Source organism: Athene cunicularia, assembly GCF_003259725.1.
Source record: "Athene cunicularia isolate RWA chromosome 19 unlocalized genomic scaffold, athCun1 chr19_part1, whole genome shotgun sequence".
Taxonomy (NCBI): Eukaryota; Metazoa; Chordata; class Aves; order Strigiformes; family Strigidae; genus Athene; species Athene cunicularia.
The window spans coordinates 1,166,376-1,184,916 of record NW_020799124.1 but is presented as its reverse complement, the minus strand read 5'-3'; the positions used below and the strand labels follow the sequence as shown (position 1 = coordinate 1,184,916).

At 41.8% G+C, this 18,541-nt stretch overlaps 2 protein-coding genes across 2 annotated transcripts in view; one reads left to right on the top strand and one right to left on the bottom strand.

The window, feature by feature from the left end:
* NF1 (neurofibromin 1) overlaps positions 1-18,541 on the bottom strand; it is a 153,564-nt gene that overhangs the window by 113,639 nt on the left and 21,384 nt on the right. The window lies entirely within an intron of this gene.
* WSB1 (WD repeat and SOCS box containing 1) lies at positions 300-8,698 on the top strand. Its single transcript, XM_026861801.1, has 9 exons — positions 300-312; positions 582-750; positions 1,698-1,966; positions 2,664-2,795; positions 3,189-3,289; positions 5,452-5,624; positions 6,004-6,117; positions 6,915-7,022; positions 7,553-8,698. Exons 1-9 carry the CDS (start codon positions 300-302, stop codon positions 7,710-7,712), a joined length of 1,239 nt encoding a protein of 412 aa, XP_026717602.1. The 3' UTR covers positions 7,713-8,698.

The window sequence follows — 18,541 nt, the reverse complement described above, 5'->3', positions numbered from 1 at the left end:
CCGGTGTGGCCCGGCCCCGGCCGGCTCCCGGTACTTGTAGCAGCGGGGGGGGCGACATCGGTAGCCGGGGCTGCGTGGAACGGGGGGGGCATCCCGCGGGGCTGTGGATCCGGGGATAATCCGCTGAGCCCACCGCACGGCCGTGGCTTGTTTCCTGTGGTTGTTGATTTTTCTTTTTTTTTTTAATTGAAGGAAGGGAAATCGTTACCGGGCATCTTACTTGCAAAACGCTGAAGCATTAGGTGAAGCTGGAGCATAGGTCTGCAGGCTCTAGAGCTGCACTTAAAATAATTGAAGTAATGGCTGAGTTCAGTAAATTTTTAATTTATTTGACTTCAGCTTCTGAAGTCGAGATGTGATGCTGCTTACATGTCGACCGGGACGTTTTAACACTAAGCTGTTTCTCTTTAGTAACTCGGTCTCTTGCAGCTGGGCCTTGAGCTTTTGGTTGGTTCCACAGTGACTTTAAACGTCATGAAATAAAAGCAAAATCATTAACGTACTGCCTGGTTCCCTTGTAACACTTTAAAATATACTCGCTTTTTTAAAAAAAAAAAATTTCCTCTTTGTTTTCTTCTTAGCACGATCACGCACTGTAGGAGAACTCTTAGCCCCAACTTCTCCTTTTGACAAGAAGTGTGGGCGTGAAAACTGGACTGTTGCATTTGCTCCCGATGGATCTTACTTTGCTTGGTCGCAAGGACATCGCATAGTGAAGCTGGTCCCCTGGTCTCAGTGCCTTAATAACTTGTAAGAGGAAACCTTATGGCTTTTAATTCACCTGAAAAACTTTTAAGAATTTAAATATAGGAGAAAGCTTTTAATAGATTAAAAAGCATGTGTTGGCTCTTTAGGCTTTGACGTCTTTGGGAAAAACTAATTATTTAAACTACTACTGTTTTATCTCTGCCTCTGTGGCCAGTGAGAGAAATACTGCCACCTCACAGAGGCTCTGGAGGAGTGATTTATTAACTGGTTCACATGCTCTAAAATAAGAGGAAGTTAGAATGAAAAGGAAATTTAAAGACACAGGCAGACTTAAATTTCCTATCGGAGAGCTATTTGGTTTTACCTCTTAGGAATTTACTTAAAGGCAAACCTCTTTCCTTACAATTTTTATTGGAATCCAAGTTAAGTTCCAGAAGACACATTTTATTTTCACTTGCAGGTTGCATTTTAATGAAGTTAGTAACCAGCAGTTGCATTTTTGTAGCTGGTTGCATTTCCCTTCCCAGCAAATCCCGCCTCCCCCTTTTTTTTTTTTTTTTCCCTCTTTCTGTTGGCGGGTTAGCTGGTTTTCATATGCTGGCCTCAGTCTCTCTTCCCAGTATTTAACACATGTAAGTGAATTGTGGGGAGCTTCTTGCTCATTTAGCAGCAAGTCTTGGAAATTTTTGTAACTCATTTTGCTGTACTTTAAAAATGTTGTTTTTCACAGTGAGCTAAGGTCATATATTGCTCTCTACAGAGGTAAAAATGTGTAAAAAAAGCAGTATATTGTGTAAGAAGAGGTGTTAGTAATTTTTGACGGTTATAAGAAAAAGCTGCTTTTATAATTTGAAAGTAAAAACGCATTACTGGCCTATAAAATGCACATGACAGCAACTCACAGATTTCATTACATCTTAAAGACCTTTTTGTTCTATTTATTTTTTAAGATACTTTATGCTCTTTTTTTGGTATTTTTTATTTTGCAGCTTGTTGCACGGCACAAAGAATGTTGCAAATGCTACCAGTACAAGACTTCCAAGGCAGAACAGTGACAGCAGTCAGAAAAACAAGCCTTGTGAACATATAATAGACTGTGGTGATATTGTCTGGAGTCTGGCTTTTGGGTCTTCAGTGCCCGAGAAGCAGAGCCGCTGTGTCAATATAGAATGGCACCGGTTCAAATTCGGGCAAGATCAGCTTCTGCTTGCAACCGGCTTGAACAACGGGCGCATCAAGATCTGGGATGTGTATACAGGTGAGAGTGTGCGAGGGGAAGGTGGCACCCTTGTCACTTGACGCAGTAGTGACATCATTGATACACAGAGTGAATTGCTTACGCAGTTTTAATTGGGAACTGAACCTTGAATACAAGTTAAGTAAGCTAAAGAAGGCATGAACTCCTGCAACTAGAAATGTTCTAATACTGCTAGAGGAAGGAGCAGACTCCGGTCATACTTGGAGATGTAGGTGATGATGAAGCCTTGTTAATGGTTAAGTATGTGATTGACTTTGCGTATGTTGGTTGTTTACTCTAAAATCTTCTGCTGGATTGTCGTTTTAATATGCTTTTAAACAAAACTTTCAAAACATGAAGCTGCTCTCTGTTCTTGAGTATGGAGAAGGATTATTTTGATAAGGACTTTTTTTTTTTTTCCAAAGTAAATAATTATTCAGATGATAAGAGATTGAATCTGAGATTAGGGAATCTCAGTTTTGCTGGTAGCCCAGCTGCTAGGTTGGGAGAGAACTTCTCAGCATTAGAAAAATTAATGACTGTTGAGTAATTTGTTGTTATCTCATAAATTTAAGCTTAGAACAGAGATGTCTATCAAAAGACAAGTCTTGCCCTATTTCTGAGGCATATAGTTTTAGTGTGCAGATTTACTGGCTTTTATTTGCTCTGAATAAAAGTACAGTCTTTCATTTTAAATTGTGGTGTTTTCGTGGAACAGGAAAACTCCTCCTTAACCTGATGGACCATACAGAAGTTGTTAGAGATTTAACCTTTGCTCCAGATGGCAGCCTGATTTTAGTGTCTGCATCCAGAGACAAAACACTGAGAGTGTGGGACCTGAAAGATGATGGTATGCATTTTAAACTGATCTGCTGTGATACATAGGAGAAGTAGCTATGTACTCGCCTCTTTTATTGCTATAAACTCAGTAAGGCCAGGATTTCTTAAAAAGTTAATTTTGTTCTATTAACTGCTCACTCTGTATGCTCTCTTGAAATTTTTGATCTACACCTAGCCTAAAGGATAAGCTGTAATTGGGTTAAGTTAAAAGAGTTCATGAAGGGACCTTCTTGAAGGATTTAGAGGCTGCAGGACAGAATTTTTATATTTGTGTAGAATGACTGCAGGATGTTGTTTGGAAGGGTGGTATAAAATTTTATAAGGGAAGAACTAATTTGGAAAAACTTTCCAATTTGAATTCGTAATATTTAATCAATTCTTACAGGAATGTCTTTCTTTTTAGGAAATATGATGAAAGTGTTGAGAGGACATCAGAACTGGGTATATGGTTGTGCATTCTCTCCAGACTCTTCCATTCTCTGTTCTGTTGGAGCTAGTAAGGCAGTATGTGTCAGAGTTTCTTGTTCATTAAATCTGCTGAATTGTGTGCATAATCATTTTAAATCTAAGTAACATTAAGCTTGTGCTCGGTGTCATGAACTTCTAATGTTTTATGATGATGTAAAAGTGCATGAAATTAAACTGGCAAATGGTGCATTGAGACACTGATTTATGAATTGAACTTGCACTGCTTTTAGTTGAAGAAACCATAAGCATTCTTTGAGAAATAGTTCTACGTGTTCATAGTATAAAACCAAAGAAGACTAAAGCTTCCAGTGTTAAAAGATACTTAGGTTAACGCATACAACTATTCTGTTATTGATTTTATCCTTTCTATTTCCTGCTCAATGAAAAGGACTTTTCAAAGTCTGAGCCAGTCATGGTATCTCCCGCTGAACAAAAATGTTTCTACATGTTTTCAATACAAATGGCACTCGTGTCTAAAAGATCTAGAATGAAGAACAGCATACTGGTTTTGTTTTCATCCCTGTTCTAATGCCCTGCTAGCGAACTGAAAGCAGTGCAGGTAAAGCACATATGCCATAAGCTGCTTTTCTTGGCACTGAATTAGGATCAAGCAGAAAGGGGGATTCAGTCTAGTTACAGGGCTCTGGAGGTAGTCTAAGGAAGCCGAGTGATGCTGAGTAAAACCACAGTTCAGTCATTGCTACCGCGTTGTGTGGATGACTGTTCAAATGCTTGAAATTGTACTTGAAATTATCAGTGCAGATTTGGGAGAGAATAGCTGAGGTCTGGGTTTTGTTTTTTCTTTAAATAGAGCAGATGTGGATGTATACATTGCTATCTTCAGGCTGTGTGTTTTCCATAAGCTTCTTGCTTTCCCTGTCACAGGTGGTGGCAGCAATATTGGTGTGATTGAGTTAAGCTGGCACCACTCACAGGAGCACAGTGGTGTTAGCTGGGCAGAGAGTGGCATCTCTGGCTACCAGGCTGGGGGCGAACTTTACCGTAGGACGAAGTAACCTTGCATTCGACTGCAAGGTGTACTGTACGTACGCAGGTGCTGGTTGATGTCCACTTTCTGCTTTCTTTCTTTCTTTTTTTTTTTTTTAATAACTTTCACAGCAGTGAAACGCGCTGACTCCTAAAACTTAGTTTCCAGTTTTATGGAATGTTGGGGTCTCCTTGGAGAAATTGGTCCACACGTTTATAACTGATTGTAAGATGGTTCAGGTTTAGGAATTACGTGAGGCACTAAGGCTATGTTTGCTTTGGTCAAACATGTAAATTTATCCAAGATGTCCATATTTAATCTGTGCAGTAAAACTGAGTCAGGGGAAGAACCCAGGACCCTAATGAGCTCTTTTAGGTACATAATTTCTTATGCTAAAGACTTACATTTTCTGTAAAATCATGCTGCAGTACACAGATTGTTCCTATTGTAATTCTGCACAGTCTTTATTTTGATTATATATAATGTACAACTGCATGTAAAATCCCCAAATACTATCATCTTTTATCAGCTTTTATAATACAATATGCAATTAGCTGGGTAAATTGTAATATTAATGTCATTTTTTTACTGTTGACTTGATTTAAAATGTGTAAATTCTTTCTAATAATGTGGTTAGACTTCCCTGTTGTTTTGCCAAAGACATAACTTTTGGCTGTGAAAATTCTTTTTGCTTGCAGTATCTGTTTCTCTTCCTAGGCTGACGTTGGTGATCCAAGCCAATTGTAAACAAGTGATCTTAAACTCAAAGGGATGCCACTGGAGTAACAATATGTTAACCTTATATCTTCTGTCTGTATATTTCTTAAAATTTTGGTAGTTACTGAAAGAGGGGACTGTAGAGTTTAACCCTATTTATTTCTGCATATTTTAATAAAATAGTTTTGTAATACATGAATTTCAGTAAGCTACATGGTTAAATTGTGTTGCCTTTATCTTTATATTTTGGCTTATTTTGTTTATAACATTTAACAAACTTGAGTTAGAACTTGCATGTCTGCTTTAATTATTTTTAAAAAACTTGATTTTAATCTGAGTATGACACTGAGCATATTTCTTAATTGTAGTAATTCATAATGCCTGATTTTAATATAATCCTAAATAAGACTAGCAGCTATACTTAAAAAAAAGAAAAGTAAATGCTTCACTGCATCTCTGAGCAGAGCTATAACATTAGCTTATTTAATTGCAGGTTTTTCTCTGGGATATGGATAAATACTCCATGATACGGAAACTTGAAGGACATCACAATGATGTTGTAGCTTGTGAGTTTTCTCCTGATGGAGCTTTACTGGCTACTGCATCTTATGATACTCGAGTCTATGTCTGGGACCCACATATTGGAGTTATTCTCATGGAGTTTGGGTAAGTAAAGTAGTCAAATCTGGAAACTCTCCTAGATTGAAGATGGCTACTGAAAATTAATGGGCTGATTAGACTTGGGAAAAATCTTAGCAGTGGCCAATGGAAACGCTAAACTGGCAGAGCAGTGGAGATTATTCTTCTATCTGAGAAAGTACCCATTAAAATATCGGTGCTTTAAATTCTAATTTAGGCATCTTCAGCAAATCTGACGTGTTTAGTACAACAGAAGATAGAGTAGTTCAATCTCCACTCCTACTTTCACAGTTAAACGTTCAGTCTGTTTTTTTCTTCCTCAGCTTTGCTAGATCATGGCTGAAGGAAACACTTCCAGAGTTAAGCACAGTGCTGTTGGCTCAGTGTCTCTCTCCCTCTCTCCCAGGCATCTGTTTCCCCCTCCTACTCCAATATTTGCTGGAGGTGCAAATGACCGATGGGTCAGATCAGTATCTTTTAGTCACGATGGACTACATATTGCAAGCCTTGCTGATGATAAGTAAGTATGAGGAAAGGTTTGTTAGACTCCTCTAATTCTTCCCATATGACATGAACTTTTAAATACTAAGTCAGCTTTTTTTTTTAACTGAGAGATTACTTCTGATGGTTTTGGTAAAAAAGTAGGTGAGTTGTCTGGTATATGTTAATGTTCATTCTGAATGTAGAAATAATTGATTGTGTAGAGAGTAGGTGATCTGCAAAACTTAAGTGTGTAATGGCTGAAAATTAGAAAAAGAGGGCTTGTAAACAGGGAAAATTATAAATGAAGTTAATAATGCAGGTCTGTTGTATAGTAGTAGATTCCAAAGTAAAAAGAGAAGTATTCTGTGATCTTGTATTCAACTTGTGCTAACACCGCAAATATTTTGAAGAACTGTACTGTAAGAATATGAAGAATGCTTTCTCAAGATGACAGCAAGGGTATTAAACTGTCTACAGGAGGGGTTTAGTTTTTTTAATTAAGACAAGCATAGTTGGGATTTCCTAGTATATATGACACAAGGGAGAGATTGTATAAATCTGTAGTTCAGGTTATTGCTTTCTGCTGTTGAAGGCAATCTTACTTGAATTGGCAGAGTTAAAATGGTTGAAGAAGTACAGATCAAGGTATATATCTGGAATGAAAAAGTCCTGGTATTTCAGGCCAAATCTGAAACACCTTGTATGCATATTAAAATGTTGATAAAAATTCCCAGAGTTCTGCTTCAGACTAGTTTCTAGTGCAGTGTCAGAGAAAATACTGGGCAGAATGAAATGTCTGCTCTGATAACTTCCTTCTTTTTCTTCCCTTCTCAGAATGGTAAGATTCTGGAGAATTGATGAAGAATACCCTGTGCAAGTTGCACCTCTGAACAATGGGCTCTGCTGTACGTTTTCTACTGATGGCAGTGTTCTAGCTGCAGGGCAAGTATATATCTTTTTTTCTCCTTCCTAAAATATTAAGGTAACACAAAAGGTTGAAGACACCGACCAAGTGTTCTAAAAGCCTTCAGTTGTGACTTGCAACTTGATGCTTCTGACCTGGTTTTAGTTCTGGTAGTATTTGTTTAAACATGCCTGAAATAGCAGTAAAATCAAGAAGCTGATAAACTTGTTTCTTATCTTTGAGAATAAATAAAAGGCAGGCCCACAACATGTGGATTGGAAAAAGACCATTAGATAATCAAGGGCAGTTGTGTTTCAGGTGGTATACTTAAGAGCTGTTGGGAGATCTGCTCTGTTGCATAAATAATCAAGTTGCTTATTGTGCTGCTATAGCTTAAAAGAACAACTGGCATCTGGTGTAAACAAGCCTGGAACAGCTTCAACTAAGCACCAGGAAGCCCAAAGCACACTCCCCTTAACTAGCAATGTATGTGAGAATTTGTACTAGGTCGGAATCATTCAGGTGAGATAATCCTGGTGGGGATTTTGCTTTTTTTGTTTTTGTGCAGGACGCAGGATGGCAGTGTGTATTTCTGGGCAACTCCAAGACAAGTTTCCAGTCTCCAGCATTTATGTCGCATGGCAATTCGAAGAGTGATGCCCACCAGCCAAGTCAAGAACTTGCCTATCCCATCAAAAGTGGTGGAGTTCCTTTGTTACCAGATTTGAATTAAAAAAAAAAATTAAAAAAAATTAAGTCATCAAACTGGCAGCTGACCCAGCTGCTGAAACTGGCTAAACACTTTAAAGAATCCTCAAACTTTACAGCCTTTAAGCTTAAAACTCTACAGGTTTTCAAGAGCTATTTAAAGTAATAACCTAAAGACTATTTTGTCAAAATGCCTGACAGGTAAATTTTTAATATTTATAGAAAACACAGTAGAAGTATTCCTGGTGTTCTCAATTTTCTAAAGTATAACTGTGAAAACATGTACATGTATAGACATAAGCTGCTACATGTTCTCAATGTACCTTTAAAAATTGCTTTCATGATTTTTAATGTGTATCATGTATATATTGCTTTGGTAGAGCCATCAGATGCATCTGTGCTGTAAAGTGGAAGGATAGCTATTATTCTGGGACACTGAGTTAGAAAAAATATTGACTTAAGGAAGCTTAACTGCTCTGTATGTATGTACATTGGTTGGGGTTCAGGAAACTGATCCACAGATAAGGATTCATGCTAGTTTAGTTCATGAAGAGGTAGAGCTTGGCTTTTTAGAGCATGGTCTGGTGAAGGGAAGTAGGTTAAGGTAAGGGCTGGAGTATATCTGATGTAAACCCAGGAATGTTGCCTCTCTGTCAGCTCCAGGCGGCCTTAAGCTCCATAGCAGCAAACCAGGTTAAGTTCCAGTATTGGGCAGCATTAAAGAAATAGTTCCTTAACATTTCTAAAAATCGAACTACTGTATTATTGCCTGATACTTTGTCTGTAATGAGAGAAGTTTACAGACTCAGTTTGTTATTCTTTAACCCTGTAATATCTCTTCGGGGGTGATTATTGGTTAATGGCCAAAGATAAGCAAAATACTTGGTTTTGCCTTCTGTTATTTATCTGTACCTGCAGATACAAAGAATGTATGCATTGCATAAAATGCCTGATTATATATATATTTTTGTTGAATTTTTTTTATTAAAAACTTGTATAAAAGTTTTCTGAGACTGCATCTGGCGCCTGATTTATGAACACGATACATGCAGCAGTTCTGGTGGGCATCTGCCACTGCAGGACTGTGTCAGTTTTCCTTTTCAGGACCCCAGAATGCTCACTGTGGTGGAACTACAGCACCATCTTCAAAGCTTTTAGACGGGCAGAGGTCAAAAGCAGAGGTGATGTGAGTGTTCCTCTGCTCAGGCATGGCGCAGGATGGAGGGAATGGAGTTCTGACTGCAGCACACAGCCAGGCAGAGGGGATTTTCTACCTCAACAACATGGTCTCACGGGCAGATGTATTTTCTGCTCATGTCCTTGGTTTCTTGGGTGAAGTACAAAAAGCCTCTGACAAGGCAGAACTCAACGATGCAGCCCAGCAGCCCTTGGCCAGAGAGGACTATAAATATCCCTGCTGCTCCCTGTTCATCGCTACACCCCTGTCCAGCAGCAACACTTGCGTGTCAGAGCCAGGGATAATGTGGTATTTCAGTCTATTTTCTATGTAATTTATTTTATTTGCACATGTATAGAAAGAGAGAACTGCCAATAGCCAGCAAGTAATCTTGCCTTCTAGAGAGCTCAGCCCAGACCCCCAGGCCCCTTCCCAGGAAGACTGCCCCAAACACTGATTCCAAACACCATGAACCAACTTGCCACTTCCCAAGGACTGCTACAGGACAAAGCCAAGGGGACTCAACTTCTTCAGGAATTAAAACCCAGCTTGCAAGAAAATAGGAAGGGTACATGTCAGCGTGCTACTTAATGACAGTGGGAGCGGTATTTTTCATAAAAATTTTGCACCTGATTGAAGCAGTATTTCCCATTTTTTGTTTGTTCTAAATATATGTATGACTAAGACAATATCCGTATGACTAAGCATCATCTAGCTGCAGGAAGAACTGGCAAGTTCTGGCCAGAACATTTAATCTCAACCTGCATGCAGATATGAGTGAAGAACAGCATGAAGTTTTCTGCAAAGGAGCTTCCTAATTTAATAACACGTGTTCTGACAAAGCAAGTCGCCCTGCCCAGCTCGAGCACTGAGTGCTCTGTCCTGCACTCTCTGCTGGGAGTTTGTCCCAGGGCAGCAGGAGCTCATCCCATCAGAGACCCCAAAAACTGAAAAGCAAGTGGTTACCCATATTCACCGCAGCAGCAAAGATGAAGCAGATCAATGCAGACAGCTGTGATTTCACTTAACAGCTCAGCCTGATGAAGGAATAATTATTCTACAACTTTGGAACAACACGCAGAAATTTTGCCAGGGCCGTTACCACTGGTCAGGAGTGAAGGGAATAAACTGCACCTCCAGAATAACGTTACTAAGATGGGTGGAAGTGGTTTGTAGACTGAAGTATGCTTTGCTTTTGTTACCATGCTGTAAACAGTCCGGCCTAGTTAAAACCAGCTCAGAAAGAGAAGCATTGAACGGAGCAGCCGAGCACCTTTGCGTTGCTGGTGTGCTGTTTAGCTGGGGCTAAGCAAAACTGGCTTTAGATCTGTTCTCAACCATCTAGAAACATACTCTGCATGGCCAGTACTTGTGTGGCAAGTAATTCATGTCTATAAATCCTTCTGCAGCCCTCTACTGAAGCGTGCTCTGGGTATTAAAGTCAACAAAGGGCAGGAACTGAGTGGAGGGCGCCGGAAGCAGAGCTAGTCCTGCCGTACAGCGCACGCAAGCACAGCCTCACCGGGGTAGGCAGCAGAGACAGCGAACAGGCAAAAGGGATGATGCAAGAGCTTGCAAAATTTCCTGACAGGAGCAGAAATACAAAGCAAAGGAAGACAAAAAGACACAGATAATTGAGAATTACTGGCTCAGAAGCTCTTGCAAAAAGGGACGCATGCTAACAACACAAAAGTGATCGAGGTAGTCAGAATAGGCAAGAGCTAAGTGGAAATTTCTAATTCACTGCGGAGGAATTTGGTCATTTACTCTGTGCCTGGGCACTGGCATTAGAAAGGGTGAGTGGGGTTTGGGGTTTTATTGCTATTGCTTATTAATCCCATGCAGCAGTATGGAACAGATGTCCCCACTGGGGGCAGGAGGTTGTACTGCGAGGAAAATTAAGAAAAGGTGATCAGGAGTCCAAGATGATCCAGAATAAATTTCCTTTCATAAATGTTGCCAACTTTGAGATAATTTTTTTTCCATTTTAGAACACTTTGCTTTTCAAGCTCTATGGTCTCTGGATTTCTTCCCCACCCCATGTTTGTATCACACATAGCACACTGGAAACTTGGCCTATAACCAAGCCTTCTTGTGGCTGCCACAGTACAAACAAGAAAATAACTGAAATGCTGTAATCCTGTTTGTTTTCTCTATAAACAAAGTGTCCCACTGGTAGAAGCTGGCCTGCTCCTGACCAGTTTGTATTTACCTGTCCCTCTTTGTCTCCAGCATACAGCTAATGCTTTTCCTTTTACCATGCCTGTCAGCACAACGTTCAAGGCTGAGCTCTTAAGACGTGGTTTGTGCTACCAGACAGATGCTTACAGAGCTTTCTCAAAGGGCATAAAAGTATTCTAAGCATGTGTGAGCTGGAAGCATGCTTGCTTAAGCACCTCCATGAGCTGAGCTAAAGCTAGGCTTGCCAAGTGCCTATTTCTGCAAGATCACAGTTCTAGCCCTGGAATGAGCAAGTAGGACTTAAATGTGGAGTCTTATAGGAGAGGCTTATTGAAGGGTCCCCTCAGGTTGTGCTCACTACAAGCTGTGATTTGTGGAAGTGAGGGAAGAAAACAACATCCCCACGTCCCCCCCTTCACCAACTCTGAACACTCTGTCCCAGCTATTCCAAAAGGAAACCGCCTCCACAAAGTCTCAGCCTGCTCCTCCTAGCTCTGCCTGCACCAGTTACTCTGTCCTAACCTTTTTCTCAGGACACAAACGATAATTTTAGACTAAATACACAAGCTGACCTCATTAGTGAGGGTATTTATAATAATTTAAAACGTTTACAAGCTTTTGCCTGCTGTGGTGGGCTACCACAAGGGGAGGCTCACAACTGATTTGTCCCCAACATCCTCCAGGAGTTTCCAGCTCTGGCCACTGCAAAGCTGAGCCCATCAGTAAGGCCGGGCTCGCAGCTTCTCCCAGAGAAACAGAAATAACTTCTCAAAACACACAGGACCCTCTCTGGAGGGCAACCAGGGAGAGGGATGCCGCAGCCCAAGAACCTTAGCTGGGGCTTAACTGCTTGATCCAGATATGCTGAAATATTGGAGACATTTATGATGTCCGCACTTCGCAGCCGTAGGAAGGAGGGGTACCCCGGAGGATTCTTCTAGACTCACTACGTGACTAACTCCAGATAGTCCCGAGGCTCATGCTAGTGTCCCAGGGAAGACACACCTCATTAGCCCAGGCTGTCTGAAATAGAAGCTGTGTGGCACTGTGACCTGAGGACATCAAACCTGGTTAAGAAGTGCCATGACAGATGAGTTACAAAGCTGCTGGTTCCTTGTAGCACCACAAGACTTGGGGGTGTTTGGGTGATAGATAACCAGTTATGCTTTGCAGAGAGATGCCCAGTACTTCTCTATCTAACAGTAAAAGGCTCATTTTTGATCAGTGCATATTTATCCTCCCCTTCCTTTGCTCATAGCAGCACTTTCTGACAGACCTGGATTCCTGAGCAGCACAAATTTTGAGGCCTGAAGCCTCTGTTTACAACTTTGACGTTAACAGTTCCAGAAACACAAGAAATCCACAAATGACTTGGAGGCAGCGGAGCTGTGGCAGGCAGGCAACCTGGTCTGGGGAATCACTGGGTACCAGCACGCAGCCAGCGGAGAAGCAGAAGAAGCATCTGAGGAGAAGCAGCAGTCACATAGGACACAAAATGGGGTATTCCCCAGGAAACCCCTTCCCCAAAGAAGGCTGTGAGGGAAGAACTGGAGGATTAAAGGTGTAGGCATTGAGTTTCCTTAGGAGGGCAGAACCTGGGCTTGGCTTAATTAAACCTACCCCAGGCTGATAATCAATTCCCTCCCAGCTGTTCTTAAGTAACAGCTGTCAAGGAGGGGAAGGAGGAAAAAAAGATAAAGGAAAAAAAGGTGAAAGGCAAGCTGTGCTAACAACAAAGCCCCTGCCCCACGTTCCAGGTAGGCGCTAGCGCTGAGCCCCGGCCAGCACAGCGAGGGCTGCGGCAGCCTGGGCAGAGAGGTGCTGTTACAGCCCAGCCCTGGCCAAGCAGCTGGGTGAGAGGAACTAGGCAAGGAAGCGGGAAGGAACCGTTCAGACAATGTGCTGCTCTCATTTCCAAAGTAAATCTCATCTTCTGCTGCCCTGGAAAAGCCTGTGCTTTAACTGCCAGAGTCTCTTTCACGCAGGCACTAGTTATTAGGTTGGATTCTCACGGTGTAAATACCATGGAGCTAAGCAGCGTTTCACCTGAACATCCATCTCTTCGTAGCTTCCTGCTCGCTCCATCCCCACGGGGCCACCCTGTCCGGCCTTGGGATGAGGGGCAGGCCGAAGGAATGCCTAAAGATGCAGGGACAGTTGGCAAACTGGTCCCCAGTGACTGCCTCTGCCAAAAAAACTGGCTGCGGTGGGTTTCCAACCTCTGCACCAGAGGGAAGCAAGTCCTAGAGAAAACTGACGCTTCAGCCAGAAGGAAGTTACTTATCCGGAAACGCTCTGAAAAAAATATTTATTTTCCACATTCATATATGGCATTTTAGTTGAACCACTTAGGGAGAGACTGAATAACACCGCTAAGTATTTTGTGTGATTTATTTTTTTAATGAGGTCTTCCACTGGAACAGTTTAGAAATAGGGTGGATGAATCCCATGACCTCTTTTCCTTACACATTACAATATTCTCATAAAGGACAGAGGTTATGTAAGATCCCATGGGAAATCTGGCAAAGGTGTCAGACAGAAACTGTTTATCCAAGTAATTATTTCAGGGTAGAACCACCTGAGTAAGGCAAAGGGGTTTTATGTGTGATGTTGGCTTCTGCACAAGGTTAATTTTGGTTTATAAACACTCCACACAGCAAATCCAGCTGCAATAAGCTATTTCAGAACTGCTTTAATTATTGATGTACTAGAACTAAAAGAAAGCCAGTGTAAACTTCAGATAAGCAATCAGTAACTTTGTTTAAGTCACTGTAACAATATTAGTTATCAGCAAGGTTATGCCCTGTACAACTGGTTGAATTCCGGACAGAAGTTCTGGGGCAGATATTGTTTCTAACATGAGATTAGAAAATCCTGAATGCTCACATTTATTCCAGATGGCTGAGTTCTCTGTCACATCAAGGAGAAAAATATTTATTTATGGGCTCTTACATTAGAGTTGCCAGACTGGGGCTACATGGCAGAAATCCTAATCCCATCTCTCTCTGACCTCACTTCTTAGTCTACACAAACTACACAAATATCAATGATAGCTCAGTTTTCCCCCTGCGCACTAGATGAGGAACTTTTTCTCATTTCTCATTTCACACTTCTTTGGGCGTCCAAGTGGCAACACAACTTTAGTTTGTCTGTGCAGTCAAGGTCAGCTTTCCACCGACCTGTAAACCAACCACAGGTCCTGCCTGCAGGGTTCTCTGGGTACCTGCAGGTGAAGTCACCTCATCGCAGCCTTTCGAATGTGTGTGTCTGCTTTCCCTGGGCTTCTCAACTCAACACAGAATGGCAACTACTTTCTAACGATAGCTAAGGAAGGCTGAAGCACAAGACTTTGTGTAGTTATGAGAATGTTGAGATATTTTTGCTGGCTAATGCACAGAATTGAAGGCAAAATTGAGTCTTAAGCAACCTTCCTCCTTCCCCTGCCATCCAGCAACATGGGGATTCATGAGACAGCCAGATACAGAGCGTTTCATTCAATAAGGCTCTGCATTCTCCTGTAAAGCCTGTGAAGTCTCCCTGAACTGCTGCTGAGTGTCTTGGTGGGGAAGATGAATTATACCTGAAACACTGAGCGGGCACAGATCTAGGGGATAGAAGTCATTCTGAGCACAAATACAGAATCAGTTTAGATGCTGGGCTAACATCTTCCCCGAGCTGTCCCCAAAGTCAGCATTTTCCAGCAAAAGCTACCTCCCTATATAATATAAAAATCTTATTAAATCCAACGTGCATCTCTCTCTACAGGCACATGTAAATGTGCAAGTAGATAGTTCAGCTATAAAAATAGCACCCTTCCTGTCATACAGGACTTTACCAACTCCTCGTTCATTTAGTATTGAAAACCAGTGACACATTTATAAAAATCTTTGCTACCATACAGATGTTATTTTAACACTTTCTGGAGGTCAAGTAAAGCCATGGAGTATCGTAGGGAAGGAAGGTATTGTGGTGAGACCATGACAGTGAAAGTTAGCAGATCCTTGGTTTATTAAATCTCCAAGAATTTTCAGGTAAGAAAGGCAGCCACAAGAGATTGATGTCCCTCAGGGCTAACGTCAGGTTCCATCATTCATGACCATCTATGAAGACTGAGTGCCAATGGATTACTTTATCCTTGCATTTGGAAGAATAAAGCGCCTCTTTGCTCTGTTTAAGATTTTCCTACTCGAAAAGGAGTTTTGGCCCAGGGCTAAAGTTGCCGTGGATAATGAGTTGCTCCAACTTGCCACAACCGATCGGAATCCTGGCACGAGGGAGTGCAGTATCCTTTTGAACTTCAGTTCCCCACTCCCTTAACCCCCCTGCTTGTCCACCAGCATACATCCTCCTGTACCTGCCCTAAACTAGACAGCGCCAGCTGCTAAAGTCAGCCCACGGAAGGCATGAGAGGAGTGACTAACGTCCTGAGAGATGCTTTGTCTATGCTGTAAATGCACATATGGAACAGGTCTTGACTGCTCTGACACTGGGGCACCTCTTTCACGTTTGATCTCTAGGAGAGAAAAGGAGATCTGCTCTCTGGCTGACGGAGGGACGTTCCTACCGTCAAGAAGATACGAAACCTGAACTCTTAAAAAACCAGAAAAGATTTGTTGCTACAACACATGAAGTGATATTCCTGTAAAGGAATGCATTTTTGTGCATTACAGATTATTTAAGACCTGCAGTAACTAATATTTCAAAGCTGTGGTGGTTTCAAAATCTCAACCGAATTGGGAAAGAGCAGCTCTGTTTACATTCGGGGCTGGCACTACTCAGAATGAACGATGATAGGACTGTTGGGATTCAAACCCACTTTCCAAAAAAGCACCTAAAATAAATGCATTTTTCAGTCTGTCCTCTGAACTGGCAAAGCTGTAAGAATATTCTCAGTCTGGTAAAAATCACAGGGACTTGGTATGGGTAAAAAGCTTTTTTTTTTTTTTTTTAAACCCCAGAAATGCCACAAAGGCTTTGATGACATTCAGGCACCAATGCTATGAGTTTGGTTGCTCCTAGATTTCAGCACTGTGTAATGCTGAAGAAGTTCAGAGTGCAGGAGAGCTAAGGCAAAAAGCAGAACTGCATTGCTGGTGCTCAGAAATTTCTGAAATTGCAAAGTACAAGGGGAGAGTTACGGATGAACTGTTACTTTGGAAAGAAACTCTAACTGAGGGCTGTGCTGGCAAAGAGCAGACCTGGCCTGAGTCCCACTGGAATGAATAGTGTTAATCAGGCAAGCGTGCCCTACAGATCCCCTTCGTCATCAGGAAGAAATGTGCATTATACTGCTACAAATTACGATATGCTGTGCAGAACTATGCTCCCATTGCAAGGTACAAACAGGCCTTTTCAGGGAGGCATATTGGAAATGATAATCCAGAACAGGAGTTTAGTAGTATTTATAGCTGGAGAGGAAAGCTGTCACTCCCTGTTTCTGAAAGACAGACACGGGAAGCTTCTTACTTTCCACCCCTTTAAAATCTGAACTGCCATTTCTCTGTGCTTTCTCCCATCTATAATCTTTACAGATCTTGTACAGTCTGCAGAAAAACATGGTGGTTTTCTTTGCCAGCTGGTCTCCACCTTGAATTCACCCTTAATCTCTTGAAAGCATAAGGGCAGAAATAGCTGCTCTGATGGATACGGTTCCATTTAAAAGCACCACTCACTAAGACTACATTTTTCTGACTCAGACCAGCAGTGCTCCACAGATAAGGTTAACTGGAGAAATAGTCATGCAATCCAACAGAAGCTTTGAATTCCTTTTTATTTTTGCCAATAAATGTCAGAGTTCAAGAGATAGATGGCTAAATACTAATTCAGCAGCTAGACTAGAAACATAACCTTTAAAGGTGAATTATAAAAGAAAATTGTATATATATGGTGTCGTTTACACTGTTCTATTAGAATAAGCAATCTTTTTCTGCTTCTTTTCGTGACTTTTTTGTTACTATTTCCATTATGTTAGGCCACAGGAATCCCATTGTGCTACGGATACATAGCAAACCAAAAAGCTCATCAGGTCAATGACCTGTGGAAACATGTTTCTTTTTTAATTATACCAGTGTAATTACACCACTAAGATTTTAATGATGCCACTTCCTTCTCTGTTACCTCCTGCTCCAAAAGACAAGCACCTCTTTGGGAAGACTATCTTAATCTGCTTTCAAATGATATAACATCGACTGCAAAAATGCATATTGTACCAGAATAAATACCAGGCTGGAAAAATTAAATTGAAATTATATGGAAATATATTGGTGTACACTATTAGCAGTGCAAATTCACATCTTCCTGTGCACCTGCAGAGGAGCCATTAGGGTCTGTTTTGACGGTACTATTAATTATTGACTCGCTCCTTGTGGTGACAGCAGAAGAAACACGTCCAGAGGATAGATTTAAAACAGAAATATTGCTTCATCTTAATTGCATCAGGGGAAAGAAAAAAAAAAATTCAAGGTCCACTGCAGATAACAGTAGTGAGAAAACTTAGTTTGGGAAGAACTTTGATCCTGCTGTGGCATGTCACAAGACCGAGATATCTGTTTGCTGCTGTCCCAAGCCAGAGAGCTGTTCTGGCTTTTGCTCGGCCATTGGCATTTCTAGAAGAAGGATCCCTCCAGGAACGGGGGCAGCTGAGAAGCTACCTCACACCCACAGGCCCCAGCACCACGTCCGCAAAAGAGCAAGGGCTGCAGGCACCCGGCATCAAAGGGAGGTTCCTAATGCGCCACGTGGTTTTCACGACACCGATTCCAAAGGCGCTGTTCATTCAGTTCTGTTAATCAAGTGAAGCAGCTACAATTAGCACACTCAGGAGAACAAACAGGAATTAGGTGGGTGGCACATTTTTTCTGTTGTATAAATCTGGTCTGCAGTTTGCTAATGCTGTCTCTCTGATCTCAGTGCTACCGCAGGCGAGTTTGACCTACTGCCTGGAGAACGCTCTCCTGATTACACCCCAACACAACGTCAGGAATAAAACCAGGCTGAACAGAGTACGTGGGGACACTGATCTGAGCTACGAACAGCCAGATCCTAGCAAGTCCTAGTCACAGTGAAGACAGACGGGCAATAAAGAAAGGGAAGTCTGATGTGTTGGTTGCACTGAAACATGGATTGATGTGGGGACAAGTGCCTCCATCCACCTGTGTCTGTGTGAACTCAAACGTGGTGGTGCCCACCTGACCACCAAGGGCTGTTTCCTGGGCTTGGGAAAAGCTCTGTTCTTGAGCAGCACAATCTTGTTTCTGGGGAGGTGGCAACTGTGTGGGTGTTTACTGCGGTGTCCCAGGGTGCAAAGCCCGCTTGGCTTCACGAGGTTTATTTACTGTGTCCCCTGAGACATTAGAGAAGCTGGAAGTGGACTGACCTGCTTACAGGTGTGTGTGTGTGGTGCTGAGCTGCCAGGATGGCGTTCAGCCAGGACCAGTGCCGCATCTTCTGGTGTGACCCTCTTGTGATAAAGGTCTGAGCTGCTAAATACCC